The sequence below is a fragment of the Stegostoma tigrinum genome, chromosome 7, assembly GCF_030684315.1.
Source record: "Stegostoma tigrinum isolate sSteTig4 chromosome 7, sSteTig4.hap1, whole genome shotgun sequence".
NCBI classification, from domain to species: Eukaryota; Metazoa; Chordata; class Chondrichthyes; order Orectolobiformes; family Stegostomatidae; genus Stegostoma; species Stegostoma tigrinum.
In genome coordinates, this window is record NC_081360.1 from 102,679,588 (window position 1) to 102,698,891 (window position 19,304).

Genomic DNA, 19,304 nt, shown 5'->3' on the forward strand with positions numbered 1-19,304 from the left:
AGACATAGGAGTGGAAGTAAGGCCATTCGGCCCATCAAGTCCACTCTGCCATTTAAATCATGGCTGATGGGCATTTCAACTCCACTTCCCTGCACTCTCCCTGTAGCCCCTGATTCCTTTTGAGATCAAGAATTTGTCAATCTCTGCCTTGAAGGCATCCAACGTCCCATAGTGAGCCCACCCAGTGAGCCATGCCCCTCCTGATGGGTTTAATGCTGGAGCCAGAGACAGGCTGCTTTCCTTCAGCCTGTGCGTTACTGTGTTTTATAATCCCGGACCAAATGAGGAAACTTGTGGACATTGGGATTTCCCTCCAATAGTTCGCTATTGAGCCTCAAGCCTTTGAAAGCTGTTTCCTCAGCTGGGACTGAGGGGGACTTGCTTCCAGTCGGGGTTCGATGGCTTCTAGAATGATTTGCAGGCTCTGCTGCATTTGGAGGGTAGGGTTGGTGGGTGATTGGGCATTTGTGCCATTCCCTCTGACAGCATCTTCCTGATAAGAGTCTCCCGATGTCGTAAGGGTCTTCCTGAGTGAACCTTCTCCGTTTCGGTCATTCACAGGCCAGGGTCTCCATGAGTCATCAGGGGATGTTTGATCTCTTCAGGGAAGCTTTGAGGATGTCCCGAAAGTGTTTCCTGTCATCCTCCTGGGAGTCTCAGAGTCGAGCAGTCTCATTGGGAACCCGGGATCAGGCTCACGAGCGACACAGGCCATGCAGGGGAGATGTTTGGATAGACTGGCCCCTCAATGGCATGGGGAGGACATTGCTGTTGGGCTCCCTCTCCTGCCCTTCAATACGGAGGATCTTGGGAAGCTGACACAGGTAGGACCTCTGCAGTGTTTCAAAGTACGCAGTGTAGGTTCTCCAATGGGCCCCGTGTCTGCTGACGATGATCAGATCAGCCACGATCTCACTGAATGGCAGTGCAGACTCAATGGGCTGAATGGCCTACTTCTGCGCTGATGTCTGACAGTTTTAAACCACAACCTTATTGTGGGGTATGAGCTTGTACTCCTCAAATACCCTCATGGGTAAGCTGCAGGCGATAACGAGTTTCAGCATCTGTGTTTACCTCCATCGAAGGGAAAGTGCCAGATACAGTGCCCTCCACATTGTGCCTGCTCTCTCTCTCAACAGCTGTCTCCATGCCAGGCCTGTCAGGTTGGTGTGGAACCACCAGAGGGCATCATCTACCTGTGTCCTGGAACAGAACATTTGAAAGTGGGAGAGACTTGTGGATTTCACAGATAGACAGCCAGACAGATAGACAGACGAATAGACAGTAGACAGATAGACATACAGACAGATAGACGAATAGACAGACAGACAGATAGACATACAGATCGATAGACAGACAGACAGACAGATAGACAGATGAATAGACAGACAGACAGATAGACAGACAGACAGATAGACGAATAGACAGACAGACAGATAGACATAGAGATCGATAGACAGACAGACAGATAGACAGATGAATAGACAGACAGACAGATAGACAGATAGGCAGATAGACAGACAGACAGACGGATAGACAGGCGGATAGATAAAGAGACAGGCAGATGGACAGACAGATGAATACATAGAACATTACAGCACAGTACAGGCCCTTCGGCCCTCGATATTGTGCCGACCTGTCATACCGATCTCAAGCCCATCTAATCTACACTATTTCATGTACGTCCATATGCTTATCCAATGACGACTTAAATGTACCTAAAGTTGGCGAATCTACCACCATTGCAGGCAAAGCGTTCCATTCCCTTACTACTCTCTGAGTAAAGAAACTACCTCTGACATCTGTCCTATATCTTTCAATTTAAAGCTATGCCCCCTCCTGCTCGCTGTCACCATCCTAGGAAAAAGGCTCTCCCTATCCACCCTATCTAACCATCTGATTATTTTATATGTTTCAATTAAATCACCTCTCAACCTTCTTCTCTCTAATGAAAACAGCCTCCAGTCCCTCAGCCTTTCCTCATAAGACCTTCCCTCCATACCAGGCAACATCCTAGTAAATCTCCTCTGCACCCTTTCCAAAACTTCCACATCCTTCTTATAATGCGGTGACCAGAACTGTACACAATACTCCAAGTGCAGCCGCACCAGAGTTTTGTACAGCTTCACCATAACCTCTTGGTTCCGGAACTCGATCCCTCTGTTAATAAAAGCTAAAACACTGTATGTCTTCTTAACAGCCCTGTCAACCTGGGTGGCAACTTTCAAGGATCTGTGTACATGGACACCGAGATCTCTCTGCTCATCTACACTACTAAGAATCTTACCATTAGCCCTGTACTTTGCCTTCCGGTTACTCCTACCAAAGTGCATCACCTCACACTTGTCTGCATTAAACTCCATTTGCCACCTCTCAGCCCAGCTCTGCAGCTTATCTATGTCTCTCTGCAACCTACAGCATCCTTCGTCACTATCCACAACTCCACCGACCTTAGTATTGTCTGCAAATTTACTAACCCGTCCTTCTACGCTCTCATCCAAGTCATTTATAAAAATGACAAACAGCAGTGGACCTAACACCGACCCTTGCGGTGCTCCACTAGTAACTGGAATCCAGGATGAACATTTCCCATCAACTACCACCCTCTGTCTTTTTTCAGCAAGCCAATTTCCGATCCAAACTGCTATATCTTCCACAATCCCATTCCTCTGCATTTTGTACAATAGCCTACTGTGGGGAACCTTATCGAACGCCTTGCTGAAATCCATATACACCATATCAACCGGTTTACTCTCATCTACCTGTTTGGTCACCTTCTCAAAGAACTCAATAAGGTTTGTGAGGCACGACCTTCCCTTCACAAAACCGTGCTGACTGTCCCTAATCAAATTATTCTTTTCTAGATGATTATAAATCCTATCCCTTATAACCTTTTCCAACACTTTACCAACAACTGAAGTAAGGCTCACTGGTCTATAATTCCCAGGGTTGTCTCTACTCCCCTTCTTGAACAGGGGAACCACATTTGCTATCCTCCAGTCATCTGGCACTATTCCTGTAGACAATGACGAGTTAAAGATCAATGCCAAAGGCTCGGCAATCTCCTCCCTGGCTTCCCAGAGGATCCTAGGATAAATCCCATCCGGCCCAGGGGACTTATCTATCTTCACCCTCTGTAGGGTTTCTAATACCTCTTCCTTGTGAACCTCAATCTCACCATACATAAAGAGACAGACAGACAGATAGACAGACAGATAGATAAAGAGACAAATAAACAGACAGACAGATAGACCAACGGATAGATAAAGAGATAGATAGACAGACAGACTGATAGACAGACGGATAGACAAAGAGACAGATAGACAGACAGACAGATAGACAGTAGGATAGATAGATAAACAGACTCACAGAGAGACTGATAGATAAAGAGACAGACATACAGGTAGATAGACAGATAGAGAGACTGACAGACAGGAAGAGAGGCAGACGGACAGACATATAAAGAGACAGAGTGGCAGACAGGCAGGTAAAGAGACAGACAAAGAGAAAGATAAAGGGACAGAGAGATGGGCAGACAGACAGAGAGACAGACAAGTAGATAGATAGAGAGATAGAGAGGCAGTTAGATAGGTACAGTGACAGACACACACAGATAGATAGTCACAGCGATGGACAGACAGGCAGGCTGAGACAGATAGAAGGAGACCCACACCTCTTTGGTTGAACGCCTCTTTTTGTCTCATTGCTACACTCAGGTGTGTAATGTCCAGCCTCAGTGTCAGTTTAGGAGAGAAATTCACATTCCTGTAATTCCTGAGTAGGAAGAGGGTACAGAACAACTTCTTGACGTTCGGATTATATCCACTTTACCTTCATTCTGTGCTTAAACCCGTGCTGTCCCTGTCCTTGGAGTGTTTGATGGGGGACAGTGTAGAGGGAGCTTTACTCTGTATCTAACCCTGTGCTGTCCCTGATCTGGGTGTTAATCTAAGGCAATTATAGAGTCATACAGTAATACAGCATGGAGACAGGCCCTTCAGCCTAAACTAGCCCATGGTGCCCACTCTGCTTGTTCCAATGGTCCACATTTGGTCCATATCCCTCTAAACCCTTCCCATCCATGTACCGATCCAAATGGTTTCTAAATGCAACTGGCAGTCCCTTCCATACACGCACCCTGCTCTGTGTGAAGAAGTTGCCCCTCGGGTCCTTCTTTAATTTTTCCCATCTCATCCTAAACCTGTGCCCTCTAGTTTTCACTTCCCCATCCCTGGGAGAAAGACTGTATGCGCTCATCCTATCTGTGTCCTCATGATTTTATACACATTGATAAGGTCACCCCTCATTCTCCTCAGGTTCCAAGGAATAAAGTCCCATCCTGGCCAACCTCTCCCTATAACTCAGGCCTACTAATCCTGGCAACATCCTTGTAAATCTCCTTTGCACACTTTCCAGTTTAACTATCTCTTTCCTATAACAGGGTCCCAGCACTGATCCCTGTGGCACACCACTAGTCTCAGGCCTCCAGTCCGAGAAGCAACCTTCAACCATCATCCTCTGCTTCCTACCATTGAGCCAATTTTGAATCCAATTAGCTAGGTACACCTGCATCCCATGCGCCCTAACCTTCATGACTAACCTGCCCTGCAGGACCTTTTCAAAGGCCCTACTAAAGTCCGTATAGACAATATCCACTGCCCAACCCTTATCTATCCTCTTGGTTACCTCTTCGAAAAACTCTGAAAGGTTTGTCAGATATGACTTCCCTCGCACAAATCCATGCTGACTATCCCTAATCAGACCTTGGCTATCCAAATGTCAGTTGATCCTGTCCCTCAGTATCCTCTCCAAAAGCTTGCCTACCACTGAATGTCAGGCTCACTGGACAGTAGTTCCCTGGCTTGTCTTTGCTCCCTTTCTTAAACAATGGTACAACATTAACCCCCTCTAGTCTTGCAGACCTTCACCAGTGGCTAAAGATGAAGCAAAACTCTCTGCCAGGGCCTCTGCAATTCCTTCCCTAGCCTCCCTCAACGTCCGAGGGTGGACTTGATCAGGCCCAGGGATTTATCCACCTTAATGAGATCTCAGGTTGCAGGCACCTCCTCCACAAACATCCCTCCCCACTTGTTTCCTTTATTTCCTTCGCCCTCCATGAGTCTCTCCTCAGTGAACAATGTGGTGAAATATTCATTAAAAATCTCCCCAGTCTCCTGCGGCCCCACATATGGACATCCTTGCTGACCTTTAAGGGGACCTATTCTCTCCCTAGCCACCCTCTTACTCTTAAGCGATGTGTGAGTGGTAATGCTGTATTCCTGCTGTAATCTGAGCTGTGAGATTAGAGCCAAGAGCCAAACTTGGAAACTGATAAATTTGTGAGTGAAATCTCAGTGTCTTGACCTGGAAGAAGATAATAAAGAGTAACAGATGAAATTTGTGAATTGGACAGAAATGCTTTCAGGCTGTGCCTGGGGTACTCACGCTACACTGTATCACTCCAACAGACAGTTGCTGAGGTGAACAGTGACACTCCACTTCAGAGCAGTTTTGTTCATGGTCTAAGCGATCCTCCAAATCTTTCCAGAGAATCTGGGGCATTTAAATCCAATTAATTAAATTCACTCAACCTTGGATTTAGAGGCTACTCCACGTCTGGTAACATATAAGGCAGGGAAAGCACTCTCTCATGTCTGTTTCCTTATGGAACAGACGGCTTGTCTGTTGCCAGTGCCTGTAGATTGAGGGATCAACAGGATGCAATCCTGTTCTTATCTTTGGAAGGATTCACACATTACTAACTGACCTTTGTGGCTGCATTTTGATCACAATTTGCTCAGGCACCAAATGGAACTCAAACCGGCAGTTCCCGAGACACAAGCACGCTGCCCGCTGTATCGCTAGAAAATTGATGAAGTCTGGAACTAAATTTCAGCAAGGTGTTCGATAAGGTTCCCCACAGTAGGCTATTGTACAAAATGCGGAGGAATGGAATTGTGGGAGATATAGCAGTTTGGTTCGGAAATTGGCTTGCTGAAAGAGACATAGATAAGCTGCAGAGCTGAGCTGAGACGTGGCAAATGGAGTTTAATGGCGGACAAGTGTGAGGTGATGCACTTTGGTAGGAGTAACCGGAAGGCAAAGTACTGGGCTAATGGTAAGATTCTTAGTAGTGTAGATGAGCAGAGAGATCTCGGTGTCCATGTACACAGATCCTTGAAAGTTGCCACCCAGGTTGACAGGGCTGTTAAGAAGGCATACAGTGTTTTAGCTTTTATTAATAGAGGGATCGAGTTCCGGAACCAAGAGGTTATGGTGAAGCTATACAAAACTCTGGTGTGGCCGCACTTGGAGTATTGTGTACAGTTCTGGTCACCGCATTAGAAGAAGGATGTGGAAGCTTTGGAAAGGGTGCAGAGGAGATTTACTAGGATGTTGCCTGGTATGGAGGGAAGTTCTTACGAGGGAAGGCTGAGGGACTGGAGGCTGTTTTCTTTAGAGAGAAGAAGGTTGAGAGGTGACTTAATTGAAACATATAAAATAATCAGAGGGTTAGATAGGGTGGATAGGGAGAGCCTTTTTCCTAGGATGGTGACGGCGAGCACGAGGGGGCGTAGCTTTAAATTGAGGGGTGAAAGATATAGGGCGGATGTCAGAGGTAGTTTCTTTACTCAGAGAGTAGTAAGGGAATGGAACGCTTTGCCTGCAATGGTGGTAGATTCGCCAACTTTAGGTACATTTAAGTCATCATTGGATAAGCATATGGACGTACATGGAATAGTGTAGGTTAGATGGGCTTGAGATCGGTATGATAGGTCGGCACAACATCGAGGGCCGAAGAGCCTGTACTGTGCTGTAATGTTCTATGTTCTACGTAAAACTGAGTAACACGTGTGTGTGTGTGTGTGTGTGTGTGTGTGTGTGTGTTTGTGTGTGTGTGTGTGTGATGTACCAGATTGTTGGAAAAACCTAGGCCCGAAACGTCAGCTTTTGTGCTCCTAAGATGCTGCTTGGCCTGCTCTGTTCATCCAGCTCCACACTTTGTTATGTTGGAAAAACCCATCTGGTTCACTAATGTCCATGAGGAAAGGGAACTGCCATCCTTACCTAGTCTGGCCTACATGTGACTCCAGACCCACAGCATTGTGGTTGACTCTGACAGCCCTCAGGCTGGGTGAACCACTCAGTCATATTGAAGATAGTGGCTCAGTACCATTTTTTGAGATCAGTTAGCAGCAAACACTGTGACAGACACACAGTAAGGATAAATAAGTGTATCTAAAGTCACAGTCATTCTCATAATCCATCCCTGAGCATTTGCCCAGGATATGGGTGCACTACACTGCTTCTGCACTTGGAGCACCACAGCTAAGGGAAATGAGTAGACCATTCAGCTCGTTGATTCTACACAACAAATGTTTCAAATTGCCTACCTTATGGGGACCTGCTGAGGCTGTGAAAACAGCTGTCTTTGTTAAATTAAAACTGAGAGAACTGCAGATGCAGTAAATCAGGAACAAAAACAGAAGTTGCTGGAAAAGCTCAGCATGTCTGGCAGCATCTGTGGAGAAAGAAACTGAGTTAATGTTTCTGGTCCGGTGACCCTTCCTCAGAACCGCACCACTTCACAGAGGCTGCCAGGCCTGCTGAGCTTTTACAGCAACTTCTGTTTTCTGTCTTTGTTAGACCCAGATGTGGGAGGGGGAGTCCCACACCTTCGGGGCGGGGGTACCTGCGACAAGATGCTGTTGGAACTGCTGCAATTTAAGGCATGCACAGCAAGCTCCCACATCCAGCGATGTGGCACTGCCAGATTGTCAGCCCCCCAGGAACGGTGGCTGAGGGATCAACGGTGGCACCAGGCATGTGCCCTTTATGTTGTCCCAAATCTTCCCAGCCAGGGTCTGCCACATCCGCTAGGGTAGGCATCAACGATGCCATTGTGGTGAGGTTGGTGAGGAATTGGCTGGTGGGGGTCAATGGGCCTCGATCTTATTTTGGTTCATTGCGCTCCCACCCAATCTCACCGGCTCTCCACCCCAGACCTGCCACTGCCTGCGTTAAAGGGATGAGCTGTTTAAAGAGAGTTGTGACTGATGTGAGACAGCTGGGGTTTAGCAGGGGAATGACAGCAGAGATAGATAGAGAGAGAGAGAGAGAGGTGGGGGCAGGGAGACGAGGTTTGAAATCTGTGGGACATCACCAGTGCCTGAGTTGGAGGGGGTGGGGGGTAACCATGATCAGGCAGGTGAGCTGTAAGCCCAGCTCCACTCTTGGGCCCTCAGTAAAACAGTAACTTTAAAGGAAATGAAATAGCCAGTGCTGAAGGGGGTCGTCCTCTGGAGGGTCGTAAGAGAGGGGAAAGGATTAGTGGCTGCAGCCTTGCTAAAAATATTCCGCACTAATAACGCCGTTCTCAACTGATTCCTCCCACCCCCACCCGCCTAGCCCTCCATCAACGAAAACCTCACCTAACGACCTCGCTCCAACCTGGGAAAAAACCCTGAGCAAAAGAGCTTCTCTGAGAAAAAATTGAGGTACGCTAACTTTTATTCTCATTGTTCTTACAAAAAAAGCTTAACTGGTTGTAGAGAGAGAAAAAAAGATTGGGTTAAATAAAGGCAGGTTTAAATGTTGGCGATTCTTTTAAAACTCTTCAAAGTTTATAAATCCCTTTCCTGTGTATGGTTCTGGCTTGTTTAGTAAGCTCAGCAGAAGCAATTTTTCACTCGTGAACTCTGCTCAATTTATGCTAAAAGCGTCATCGAGCAGAGAGTTCAATACGTTTTTCAAAAGATTATCAGTCCTTCCTCCACTTCACTTTCTCTCTCTCTCTCTCTCCCCCCATCCTTTATTTATTAAATTTGATTAGATTTGAAAAAGAGGAGGCTGCAAAACACCAGATAGTTGTATCTGGCAGCTGTCCCTCTGGTTTCTAACCCCCTTTCATATTTTGCTCAGGGTTTTTCTTCATGCATACTGTACAGACCACCCTCACTCTGAAGAAGGGCAGCAGAGATGCCCAACTCCATCCTTCCCTGCCCCCTGCGAGGGCAAGGTTGGCAGAGGGGGTTTCAACTGTCCCCCCAAAGAGGCCGAGGGTCCATGGCGGGGACCAGACTGTGCCCGAGGTGCCCCTGGTTGTGGAGGGTGCCCAGGCGCCTGCTTTTCTCAGGAAGCTGAAGAATGCAGCGATAGGCACTGGCTGTGACATCAGGCTGAAGGTGGCAGTGACAGGGTGCCCCGTACCCACACTGGCCTGGTACAAGAATAACCACTGCCTGGCACAGGAGAGCGGGGAGTACGGGGCGCTGTGGATCCGGGATTGCAAGCCCACCGACGCTGGGGTCTACACCTGCATCGCTCGGAACTGCGTCGGAGAATCCCAGTCTTCAGCTGTGCTGGCTGTGTTGGAATTGGAAGGTAGGATGCTGGGTTTGCAGTGGGCAGGGGTCGGGGGAGAGAGGTTGGTGGACAGGATAATAGATTATCCCTGGAATCTCGATGTTTTGTTATAGCACTAGGGCAGGTGGGATTTGAATGCGGGCCTCTTGGTTCCAATGTGGAGCTGCCAGCTTTGGGCTGGGGTTGGACAATGTCAGAAATCACACGACACCAGGTTATAGTCCAATGGGCTTATTTGAAATCACGAGCTTTTCGGAGCGCTGCCCCGTTGTCAGCACAAGATCCCCCCTAATTTAGAGCTCAGTCATTCAGCTTTGTGCGTTCTCTTTCTGCGTTCAGTACTTATCAGAAACAACCTGCTTGGAGATGTCATCACACACCCATTGAGGAGGAGGGAATGGAACCTGAGTCTTCTGGCTCAGAGATAGGGACACTTCCACTGTGCTAGAATAGACCCTGGTCCTAAAATGTAATTGTTTTGCTTAATCAACTTGTTACAATGCAGCTGTGGAGAAAGTGGCACTTAAAAGTGGACCTCTTGGCTCAGAGGTAGGGACACTGCACCACTAGACCCGGGAATTTAGAGGACTGAGCGATTTAAACTGGTTTCAGAGGTGACTGAGGGGATCTGATGAGGTGGATGTGGAAAAGCATGTTTCATGTTGTTGGAGAATCTGGCACTAGGGCCCGAAAATCGAAATAAAGGGGCACATATTTAGGACAGAGATGGGGAAACATTTTTCTTTTCTCTCAGGGGGCTGTGAGCTTTTGGAATCTCCCTTCCTCAAAAGGCAGTGGATGCAGAATCTTTAAGTATTTTTAAGGCCGAGGGAGATAGATTCTTGCTGACCGAAAAGGGGATGGAAGATTATCGGGGATGTTCAGGAAAGTAGAGTTAAGGTAAAATAAGATCAGCCACAATCTTATCGAGTTGGGGAGCAGGCTGAAAGGGCCAAGCGGCCTGGGCATCTTTCTTGCTTGTACATTTCTAGACATATAAAAGGAGGACACGGTGCTGGGTTGTGGGAATCTGATTGCAGGGATACAGAGCCAAGTCAAAAGGATTGAGCCTGGCCATTCGGGAATGAGGAAGAAAACCCAAAAAACTTTGGATGCTGTGACTCAAAAACAAAAATAGAAACTGCTGGAGAAACTTAGCAGGCCTGGCAGCATCTGTGGGGAGAAAGCAGAGTTAATGTCTCTAGTCCTTCTTCGGCAATTAGTAAACACTTCCTGACATGGAGAGTGGGGAAGAGTTTGGAAATCCTGTTCCCTAAGCGGGAACTGATGCCGGACTAATTGTTGATTTGAGATCTAACACTACTGGGATTTCCTTCTGGGGATGAAGGAACTGGGGGCATCGTTGCTAAGGTCACAGACAGCACAAAAATCGATGCAGGGTCAGGTAGTACTGAGGAAGTGGGGAGGCTGAGGAAGGACCGGCCAGGAGAGCGGGCAAAGCAAGGGGCAGATGGAATGCAGTGTGGGAAAGCGTGAGGTTATACATTTTGGTAAGGCGAACGGAGATGCAGACTATTTTCTAAACAGGGAAAGGCTTCGGAAATCTGAAGCACAGAGGGACTTGGGTGTCGTAGCTCATGATGCTCTTAAGGCTAACATGCAGGTTTGATTGTAACAAAGTGTGGAGCTGGATGAACACAATGGACCATGTGCTCCTCTGATGCTGCTTGGCCTGTTGTGTTCATCCATCTCCACACCTTGTTATCTCTCTCTCCCTATCTCTGATTGGAAGAGATCGTAGAAATAGGAATGGAATTACAAATGAGGATGGGAGTTTGAGATTAAGTTGTTGTTGGACCGAGCAACAGTGCATGATGGGTAATGGGGACTTGGTGTGACCTTGATATTGCATCTATGGGAGTACTGGGTTACGGTGAATAGAGAGTGGCAGGTCACACGATTCTGACACTGGTATGTGGGACTTTATAATTTTGCAGGTGCAGTAGGTGCTGAAGAAGGGAAACGGTGTGTGGGCCTTCATTGCAAGGGAGAAGCAATGGCCTAGTGGTGTTATTGCTGGATTGGTAATCTAGAGACCCAGATACTGTTCTGGGGACTCAGGTTCAAATCCTCCCGCAGCAGTTGGTGGAACTTGAATTCAATGAATATCTAGAATTGAGATTCTAATGACGACTGTGAATCCATTGTCAATTGTTGGAAAAACGCATCTGGTTCACTAATGTCCTTTAGGGAAGGAAACTGACATCATTACCTGGTCTGGCCTACATGTGACCCCAGACCCATGGCAATGTGGTTGACTCTTAACTGCCCTCTGGGCAATTAGGGATGGGCAATAAATGCTGCCTGGCCAGCAAATTGAGTTTAGGAGCAGGGATGTCTAGTTACAATTGTACAGGCCCATGGTGAGACCACACCTAGGATATTGTGCGCACAGTGTTCTCAGCTTTATTAGTAGAGGCCTAGAATACAAGAGCAAGGAGGTAATGCTGAACTTTGTAATGAAGCTCATTTGAAGACCTGGTGCAGACACAGTGGTCCAAATGGCCTCCTTCTGCTGGGTAACAAATCTGAGGACCTCTGATAGAATATATGAGGAGAAAGTGTTTCAGGGGGCAGGAGTCTTGGTAACCACGAGAGACACAGATCAAAGGGAGTCAGTAAAAGTGTGGGGCAAGGGGATGGTAATTAGTTTTGACCCAGGGATTTGTTGTGACGTGGAATATGCGAAGGAGAGGGTAGGATGGAGCGAGACTGCCTATAGAGCTCTTTGAGAGAGCCAGCATAGAACACAATGAGCAAAAATTATATCTAAGATAATAAAATGTGAGGCTGGATGAACACAGCAGGACCAGCAGCATCTCAGGAGCACAAAAGCACAAAAAATTATATCTATTTGTTTTTCGCCAACATTCAATGTTTTGGCCTCAAAAGGTTCCTGGAGCAGAGAATTCCACAGGGCCCCCAATTTCTGGATGAAGACATTTCTCCACATCTCAGTCCTAAATGGCCCACCCCGTATCTTTACACCCTGACACCTGGTTCTGGACTTCCCCATCATCAACAACATCCTTCCTCTGTTTACCCTGTCTAATCCTGTTAGAATTTTATGGGTTTTTATGTGACTCCCCCTTGTTCTTTTAAACTCCAGTGAATATAGCCCTAACTGATCCATACTCTCTTCAAACGTCAGTCTTGCCATCCCAGGAATCTGCTCAGCCCAACGACAACTCAGTTTCAAAACTCACATTCTCATTTGCAGATCTATTCCAATTTTGTTGGTTTTGTCCAGCAGCAGACAACACTTTTCATTCTTTAAACTCTTTATTTGACTTTATTCTGCCATGTGACGCGGATGTTGCTGACAAAGGCATCATTAGCTGCTTCTGTTTAATTTGCCCTTGAATGGAGTATCCTGCTGGACCATTTCAGAGCAGCTAAATGTCAATCCCATTGCTTTTGGCCTGGAGTCACGTGTAGGCCAGTCCAGGTAAGGAAGGCACAATTTGCTTTTTACTTATTCATTGGACATGAGCATAGCTGGCCGGGCCCAGCATTTACACCCGTCCCTAGTTGTCCCTTGAGAAGGTGGGGGTGAGCTGCCTTTTTGAACCGCTGCTGCCCATGTGCTGAAGATAGACCCACAATGTTCCTTAGGGAGGGAATTCCTTCACTGAAGGACACTGGAGGGTTTCAGTGATTATTGTTAATGGTTGTCATAACTGAGATTAATTTGCAATTCCTGATTTATTCATTGTATTTAAATTCCATTAGCTGCAACGGTTAGATTTGAACCCATGCTCCCTGCAGATTCCCAAAATGATCCAGAGGTGAGGGGGTGAGAGGCGCTGGTGGGGTTACATTGTGCAGGCTGGGCTTCAATTCCCACAGGTATAAAACAATGAAAGATGCGAACGTCAGTGATGCCTTAATCTCACAAATGAATTTAGAAAGTATCTCATTGAGGTGTTATTGTAGAATATTAAAGAATCTGATAAAGTAGATGGAGAGAAACCATTTTCTCTGTGGAGCGGTTAGAAGAGGAAGTGGGGCTGCATGTGTGGGTGAGTGACAAAGCTTAAAATTGGCCAAAACTGATATCAGGAAGGACATCTTCACACAAAGGTGTTTTGGCTTTCATTGGCAGGGGGATTGAGTTTAAGAGCCGTGAGGTTATGCTGCAGCTCTATAAAACCCCCATTAGACTACATTTGGAATATTGTATTCAGTTCTGGTCGCCTCATTACAAGGAAGGATGTGGAAGCTGTAGAGAGGGCGCAGAGGAGATTTACCAGGATGCTGCCTGGACTGGAGGGCAGGTCTTATGAGGAACGGTTGAGGGAGCTAGGAGTTTTATCATTGGATCGAAGAAGAATGAGAGGTGACTTGATAGAGTTGTACAAGATGATGAGAGGCATAGATAGGGTGGATAGTCAGAGACATTTTCCCAGGGCGGAAATGACTGTTACGAGGGGGTATAATTTTAAGGTGATTGGAGGAAGGTATAGGGGAGATGTCAGAGGTAGGTTCTTCACACAGAGAGGTGGGCGTGGACTACGCTGCCGGCAGTGGTAGTGGAGTCAGATACATTAGGGACATTTAAGCTACTCTTGGATAGGCACATAGAGGATAGTAAAATGTAGGACATGCAGTGTAGACTGATCTCAGTGGGATAATGGGCCAGCACAGCATTGTGGGCTGAAGGGCCTGTATGGTGCTATACTGTCCTATGTTCTATGTAAAGGGGCATAACAGAATCTGTTGAGGCTGGGGATAAATTAAAAATTCCAACATTGAGGGGACCAGTTCTTTCGGAGCTGGTGAACTGTAAGGAGGCAGTTTTAATGAATAAAGTCAGGGTAAATTATCCGCTAGGAAACAGTGACCATAACCTCGTTGAATTTAGTTCTCAGTTTGAGTGGGAGGAACCTGGGTCAGAAACAACTGTGCTAAGCTTAAATAAGGATAATTACAAAGGAATAAGGGCTGGTTGGAGCAGACTGGGAAAGGATTATAGAAACACAGATGGTTGAGGATTAATAGCAGACATTTAAAATATAGCACATGGCCCATAGCAGAGATATACCCCAGAGAGGAATAAGAATTCTGAGAAAGGATTAACCCAGGAAGTCAAGGATAGCATCACATAGAAAGAAAAATAACATACAATGTGCATTAATGGTGAGCCAGAGGACTGGAAAAGTTTCAAAGACCAATAAAAGATGACCAAAATAATCATAAAAGTGGAGAAAATAATCTTTGAGGGACAGCTTGTAAGTAACATCAAGACACACAGCACAAGCCTCTTTAAATATATAAAGAAAGAGAGAAGCCAGAGTGAACATGGGCCCCTTAGAAGGGGGGGGGGGGGCAACTGTCTTTCTCTCTCTTTGGGCTCTATCCTATCCTATCCTCCCTACCCCACCCACCTCCCTATTTTCTGCACATAAACTGACGTTTTCCCAGCCACCATCAGTTCTGAAGAAGGGTCACTGGACTCGAAACGTTAACTCTGTGTTTTCACCTCCACAGATGCTGCCACACCTACTGAGCTTTTCCAGCAACTTTGTTTTTGTTCCTTAGAGAATGAGGCTGGGGAAACAATATTGAGGAAGCGGGAAATGGCAGAGGAGAGGAATAAATATCTGGCAACAGATTCCACAGGAGATAAGCAGTGAAGGTATTCCAAAAATCTTAATATTCCAGACAGGAAACAGATACAATGACTATCACTAGAGAAAAGTTCTGGGAAAGCTAACGGACGGAAGACCCCGTAAAATCTCCTCGACCTGAGGAGATGCATCCCAGGATATTAAAGAGAATAGTTGCAGATGCACTGATAGTAATTGTCAAGAAATCTTTAGATTTCTGGAAAAATCTCAGAGAATAGGAAACTGGCAATGCAACACATTTATTTAGAGTCACAGAGTCATAGGGATGTGCAGCAGGAAACAGATCCTTCAATCCAACTCATCTATGTTGACCAGATATCCTAAACTAATCCAGTCCCATTTGCCCGCATTTGGCCCATATCCCTCTAAACCCTTCCTGGTTACATACCCACCCAGATGCCTTTTAAATGTTGTAATTGTACCAGCCTCCACCACTTCCTCTGGCAGCTCAATCCAAGCACAAACCACCCTCTGTGTGAAAACTTTTCCCCTAAGGTACCTTTTAAATATTTCCGCTCCGCCTTAAACCTATGCGCCTCTAGTGTTGGACTCCCCTACCCTGGAAAAAAGACCTCACCTATTCGCCCTATCCATGCTCCTCATGATTTTAAAAAACCTCTCATAGGTCGCTGCTCCTAAAAGACAAAACACAGGAAACTGTACGACTGCTTAATGCCTGTTGTTGCCAAATGTTAGAGTCTATTATTAAAGATACAAAAGCAAAACATTTAGAAATGCATATTATGATCAAGTGGAGTCAGCTCCATGAAGGGGAAATAATGCCTGACAGATTTAACAGAATTGTTTGAGGAGGTAGCATGCAGGATAGATAAAAGGGACAGATTTGGATTTTCAGAAGGTGTTTGATAAGGCACAGCACGATAGCTGTAAGGTGTTGGGGGTAGACATTAGCATTGATAGAGGCTTCACTAACTCATAGAAGGCTGGTACGTGGGACTGGGGGCATTCTCAAGACAGCAACCTGTAAGCTGTGCTGTGTGCCTGGCTCACAATTTACAAAATGCAAAGTTAACGTACTGTTGCCGAGAATGTGGATGATATGAAAATGTGTGTGGGAGGGTGGTGGTCAAGTGATGAGGATTGCTCAAAGAGTTTGCAGAAAAGTATAGACGGGGTAGAATGAATGGGCAAAAGCTTAGCAGCGGGAGTATAATGTGGGGTGATGCACTTTGGCAGGAAGAATAGAAGAGCTGATGATTCTTTAAATGGAGAAAGACTGCAGAAAGCTACAACATGGAGAGATTGGGCAGTCCTCGTTGCTGAAGCACAAAAATCTGGGTGCCCAAGGCCAGTGGGTAATAAGGAAGGTAAATGGGATGGTAGTTTTTTTTTAACAAAGGAAATGTAAAATAAAAGTCAGGATGTTTTGCTAAACTATTCAAGGCCTTAGTCAGAGCTTAGCTGAAATAATGTGAATGGTTTTGAGTCCCTTATCTAAGGAATGATAGACTGGCATTGGAGGCAGACAACAGAGGGTTCACTGGGCTGGTACAAAGTACAGAGGGACTGTCTTAGGAGGACAGGTTGAGCAGGTTGGGCCTGTACTCAATGGAGTTTAACAGAATGAGAGACAACATTACTGAAACATACAAGATGCTTAGGGGCCTAGACAGGGTAGAGGTGGAAAGGTTGATTTCCCACTGTGGGAGAATCTAAAACCAGACGACACCAAATCCCGCCAGTTTAAGACGGAAAGGAAGGGGAATGTCATCTCTGGGAGGAGAGTGAATCTGTGGAATACTTTACTGCAGAGGGCTGTTGCAGCTGGGCCAGTAAATATATGGAAGGCTGAGTTTTTTGATCAGGCAGGGAACCAAGGATTCTGGGGAAAAGGCAGGAAAGTGGAGTTGAGGACGGCCAAACCAGTCACAATCTCATTGAATGGTGGAGCGAATTTGATAGGCTGAATGGTTCACTTCTGCTCCCACGTCCACTGATCAAATTGAGTGGGGAAGCAGATTAGAGGGCCCGAATGGCCTCCTCAGGTCCCTGTCATTAACTCTCGGGTATGAGTTACAATCTTTCATTTAACCGAAGCACTTCAAACACATGACAAACTGCGGCAGGACCTGAATATTTCTACAGGATGTATTTGTCAATAGCCTGGCTATTGCTCGTCCTTCTCAGTGACCACGTTTGTACCCTGCGGCACCGGCTAATGATACTGTGACTATACATTTACCAGGCTGTAATGGCGACCCCTGTACTTTGGGAAAATTGCTTAATTTGGATCCAGGAAGAATCTATTGTATCTTTCACAAACTCAGAACGATCCAAAACGCTTTCCAGTCAAAATATTTCATCTCCATCCATGGTTGTGGGTGTTACCGGATGGACCAGTGTTTGACGCCTGTCCGTAATTGTCCTGGAAGAGGTGGCAATGACCTGCTTTCTGGAACACAACTGGCTCCCCTGCTTAGCCATTTCAGGGGTCAGTTACATGTCACCCACATTGCTGTGGGGCTGGAGTCACGTGTAGGCCAGATCCAGTAAGGATGGCAGTTTCCTTCCCTGAAGGGCATTAGTGACCCAGATGGGATTTTAATAACTAAGCCAGCGTAGATTTATCTAATCAACCAGTTCAGAGACATTATTGCACACCCCGGTCCTCCTGATCCAGAGCTAGAAACACTACCCCTGAGCCACAAGGACCACAATCTTGAAATTATATGGGCACTGTGACTATATTTGTAACTCTAGATTCTTTAACTTAAGGGATTTGTGTTCCCCAGAGGCTGGAGTGGGACTCAACCTCATTTTTGCATCAGCCATTGGCCCTGGATTCCAGGTCACTAACCCAGTAACATTAAGGGGAGGTGATGGCCCAGTGGTATTATCGCTGGACCGTTAATACTGAGACCCAGATAATGATCTGGGGACCTGGGTTCGAATCCTGCCTTGGCAGATGGTGGAATTTGAATTCAATAAATATCTGGAATTAAGAGCCTAATGATGACCATGAACCCATTGTTGATTGTCGGGAAAAACCCACCTGGTTCACTAATGCCCTTTAGGGAAGGAAATGGCCATCCTTACCTGGCCTGGCCTATTTGTGACTCCAGACCCTCAGCAATGCGGTTGACTCTCAACTGCCCCCCTGGGCAATTAGGGATGGGCAGTAAATACTGCCTTGTCAGCACCACCCTCATCCCCTGAATGAATAAATGAAATAAAAAATGATCTGCTCTGTTTCTCTTAAAGGATGTGGGACAGGTCGGGGTTGGGGGGGAGCGGGTGGAGCACAGTCACCCTTCTAATAGAGGAAATATGTCAGCTCTAGAGAGAAAGCAGGAACTGCAGATGTTGGAGAATCCGATAACAAGGTGTGGAGCTGGATGAACACAGCAGGCCAAGCAGCATCTCAGGAGCACAAAAGCTGATGTTTCGGGCCTAGACCCTTCATCAGAGAGCCCGAAACGTCAGCTTTTGTGCTCCTGAGATGCTGCTTGGCCTGCTGTGTTCATCCAGCTTCACATTTTATTATCTTGGATTCTCCAGCGTCTGCAGTTCCCATTATCAGCCGTGGTTAAGTGTTCATTTACAGTGCAGAGGATTTTTGCTGTATTTCGCTTTCTCACAAACACACAGATGAGAATTTCCCTTTGATGTGTTATTTTCCAGTTATTTATTACCATATCGGATCAGTTTCCCACTTAAACTGACTGCGCACATTTCTGCTGTTAAATGATCCCACACTCATGCTCACTCACTCTCCCTTTCAATTGCTTTCTCTTCTCTCTCTCCCTTATGTGATCTCGCCTCTCTCTCTCATATCACTCACCCCCTCCCTTCCCTCTCTCCCTCTTTTTCTGATTTTCACATTCCCTGTTCCTCCTCTTCTCTCCGATAATCCTTTCATACCCAATTCTCCGTCTCTCTTTCAAACCTCTCTCGAGATTCCTCATCATGTCAGTCACTCCCATTTTCTCTGTTCCTGTCCTTCGCGTTTACCTCTTCATTCACACATTCTTCCCCTCGCTCTTTCTCTGATCTGTTCTGTTTCAGTCTTTTCCTCATTCACCCTTCCATGCCCCTCTCTTTCTACCTTCATTCTCAATCTCTCTTTCTTTTATCCACCCCTGCAATATTTCAGTGTTGCTTTCTCTCCCTTTTAGCCCCACTTGATTTTTCAATTTTTACACACATTTTTCTGTGTCTCTCCTTTCTCTCTCACTCCCTCGCCCGTGCCTCACTCCTCTTGACCCACTAACCCAACATCTGTTTCAGGCTGTTTCATCCTCTCTGATGAAGGGTCTAGGCCCGAAA

The 19,304-nt window shown here is 46.3% G+C and overlaps 1 protein-coding gene across 1 annotated transcript in view; it reads left to right on the forward strand.

Moving 5' to 3' along the window:
* The first annotated feature begins 8,185 nt into the window (after nt 1–8,185).
* The window catches only part of spega (striated muscle enriched protein kinase a), a 274,095-nt gene continuing 262,976 nt past the window's right edge, over nt 8,186–19,304 (forward strand). Inside the window, exon 1 of the mRNA XM_059647655.1 lies at nt 8,186–9,384. Coding sequence (XP_059503638.1) covers nt 8,934–9,384 — 451 coding nt within the window. The 5' untranslated portion in view covers nt 8,186–8,933. The remainder of the gene's footprint in view (nt 9,385–19,304) is intronic.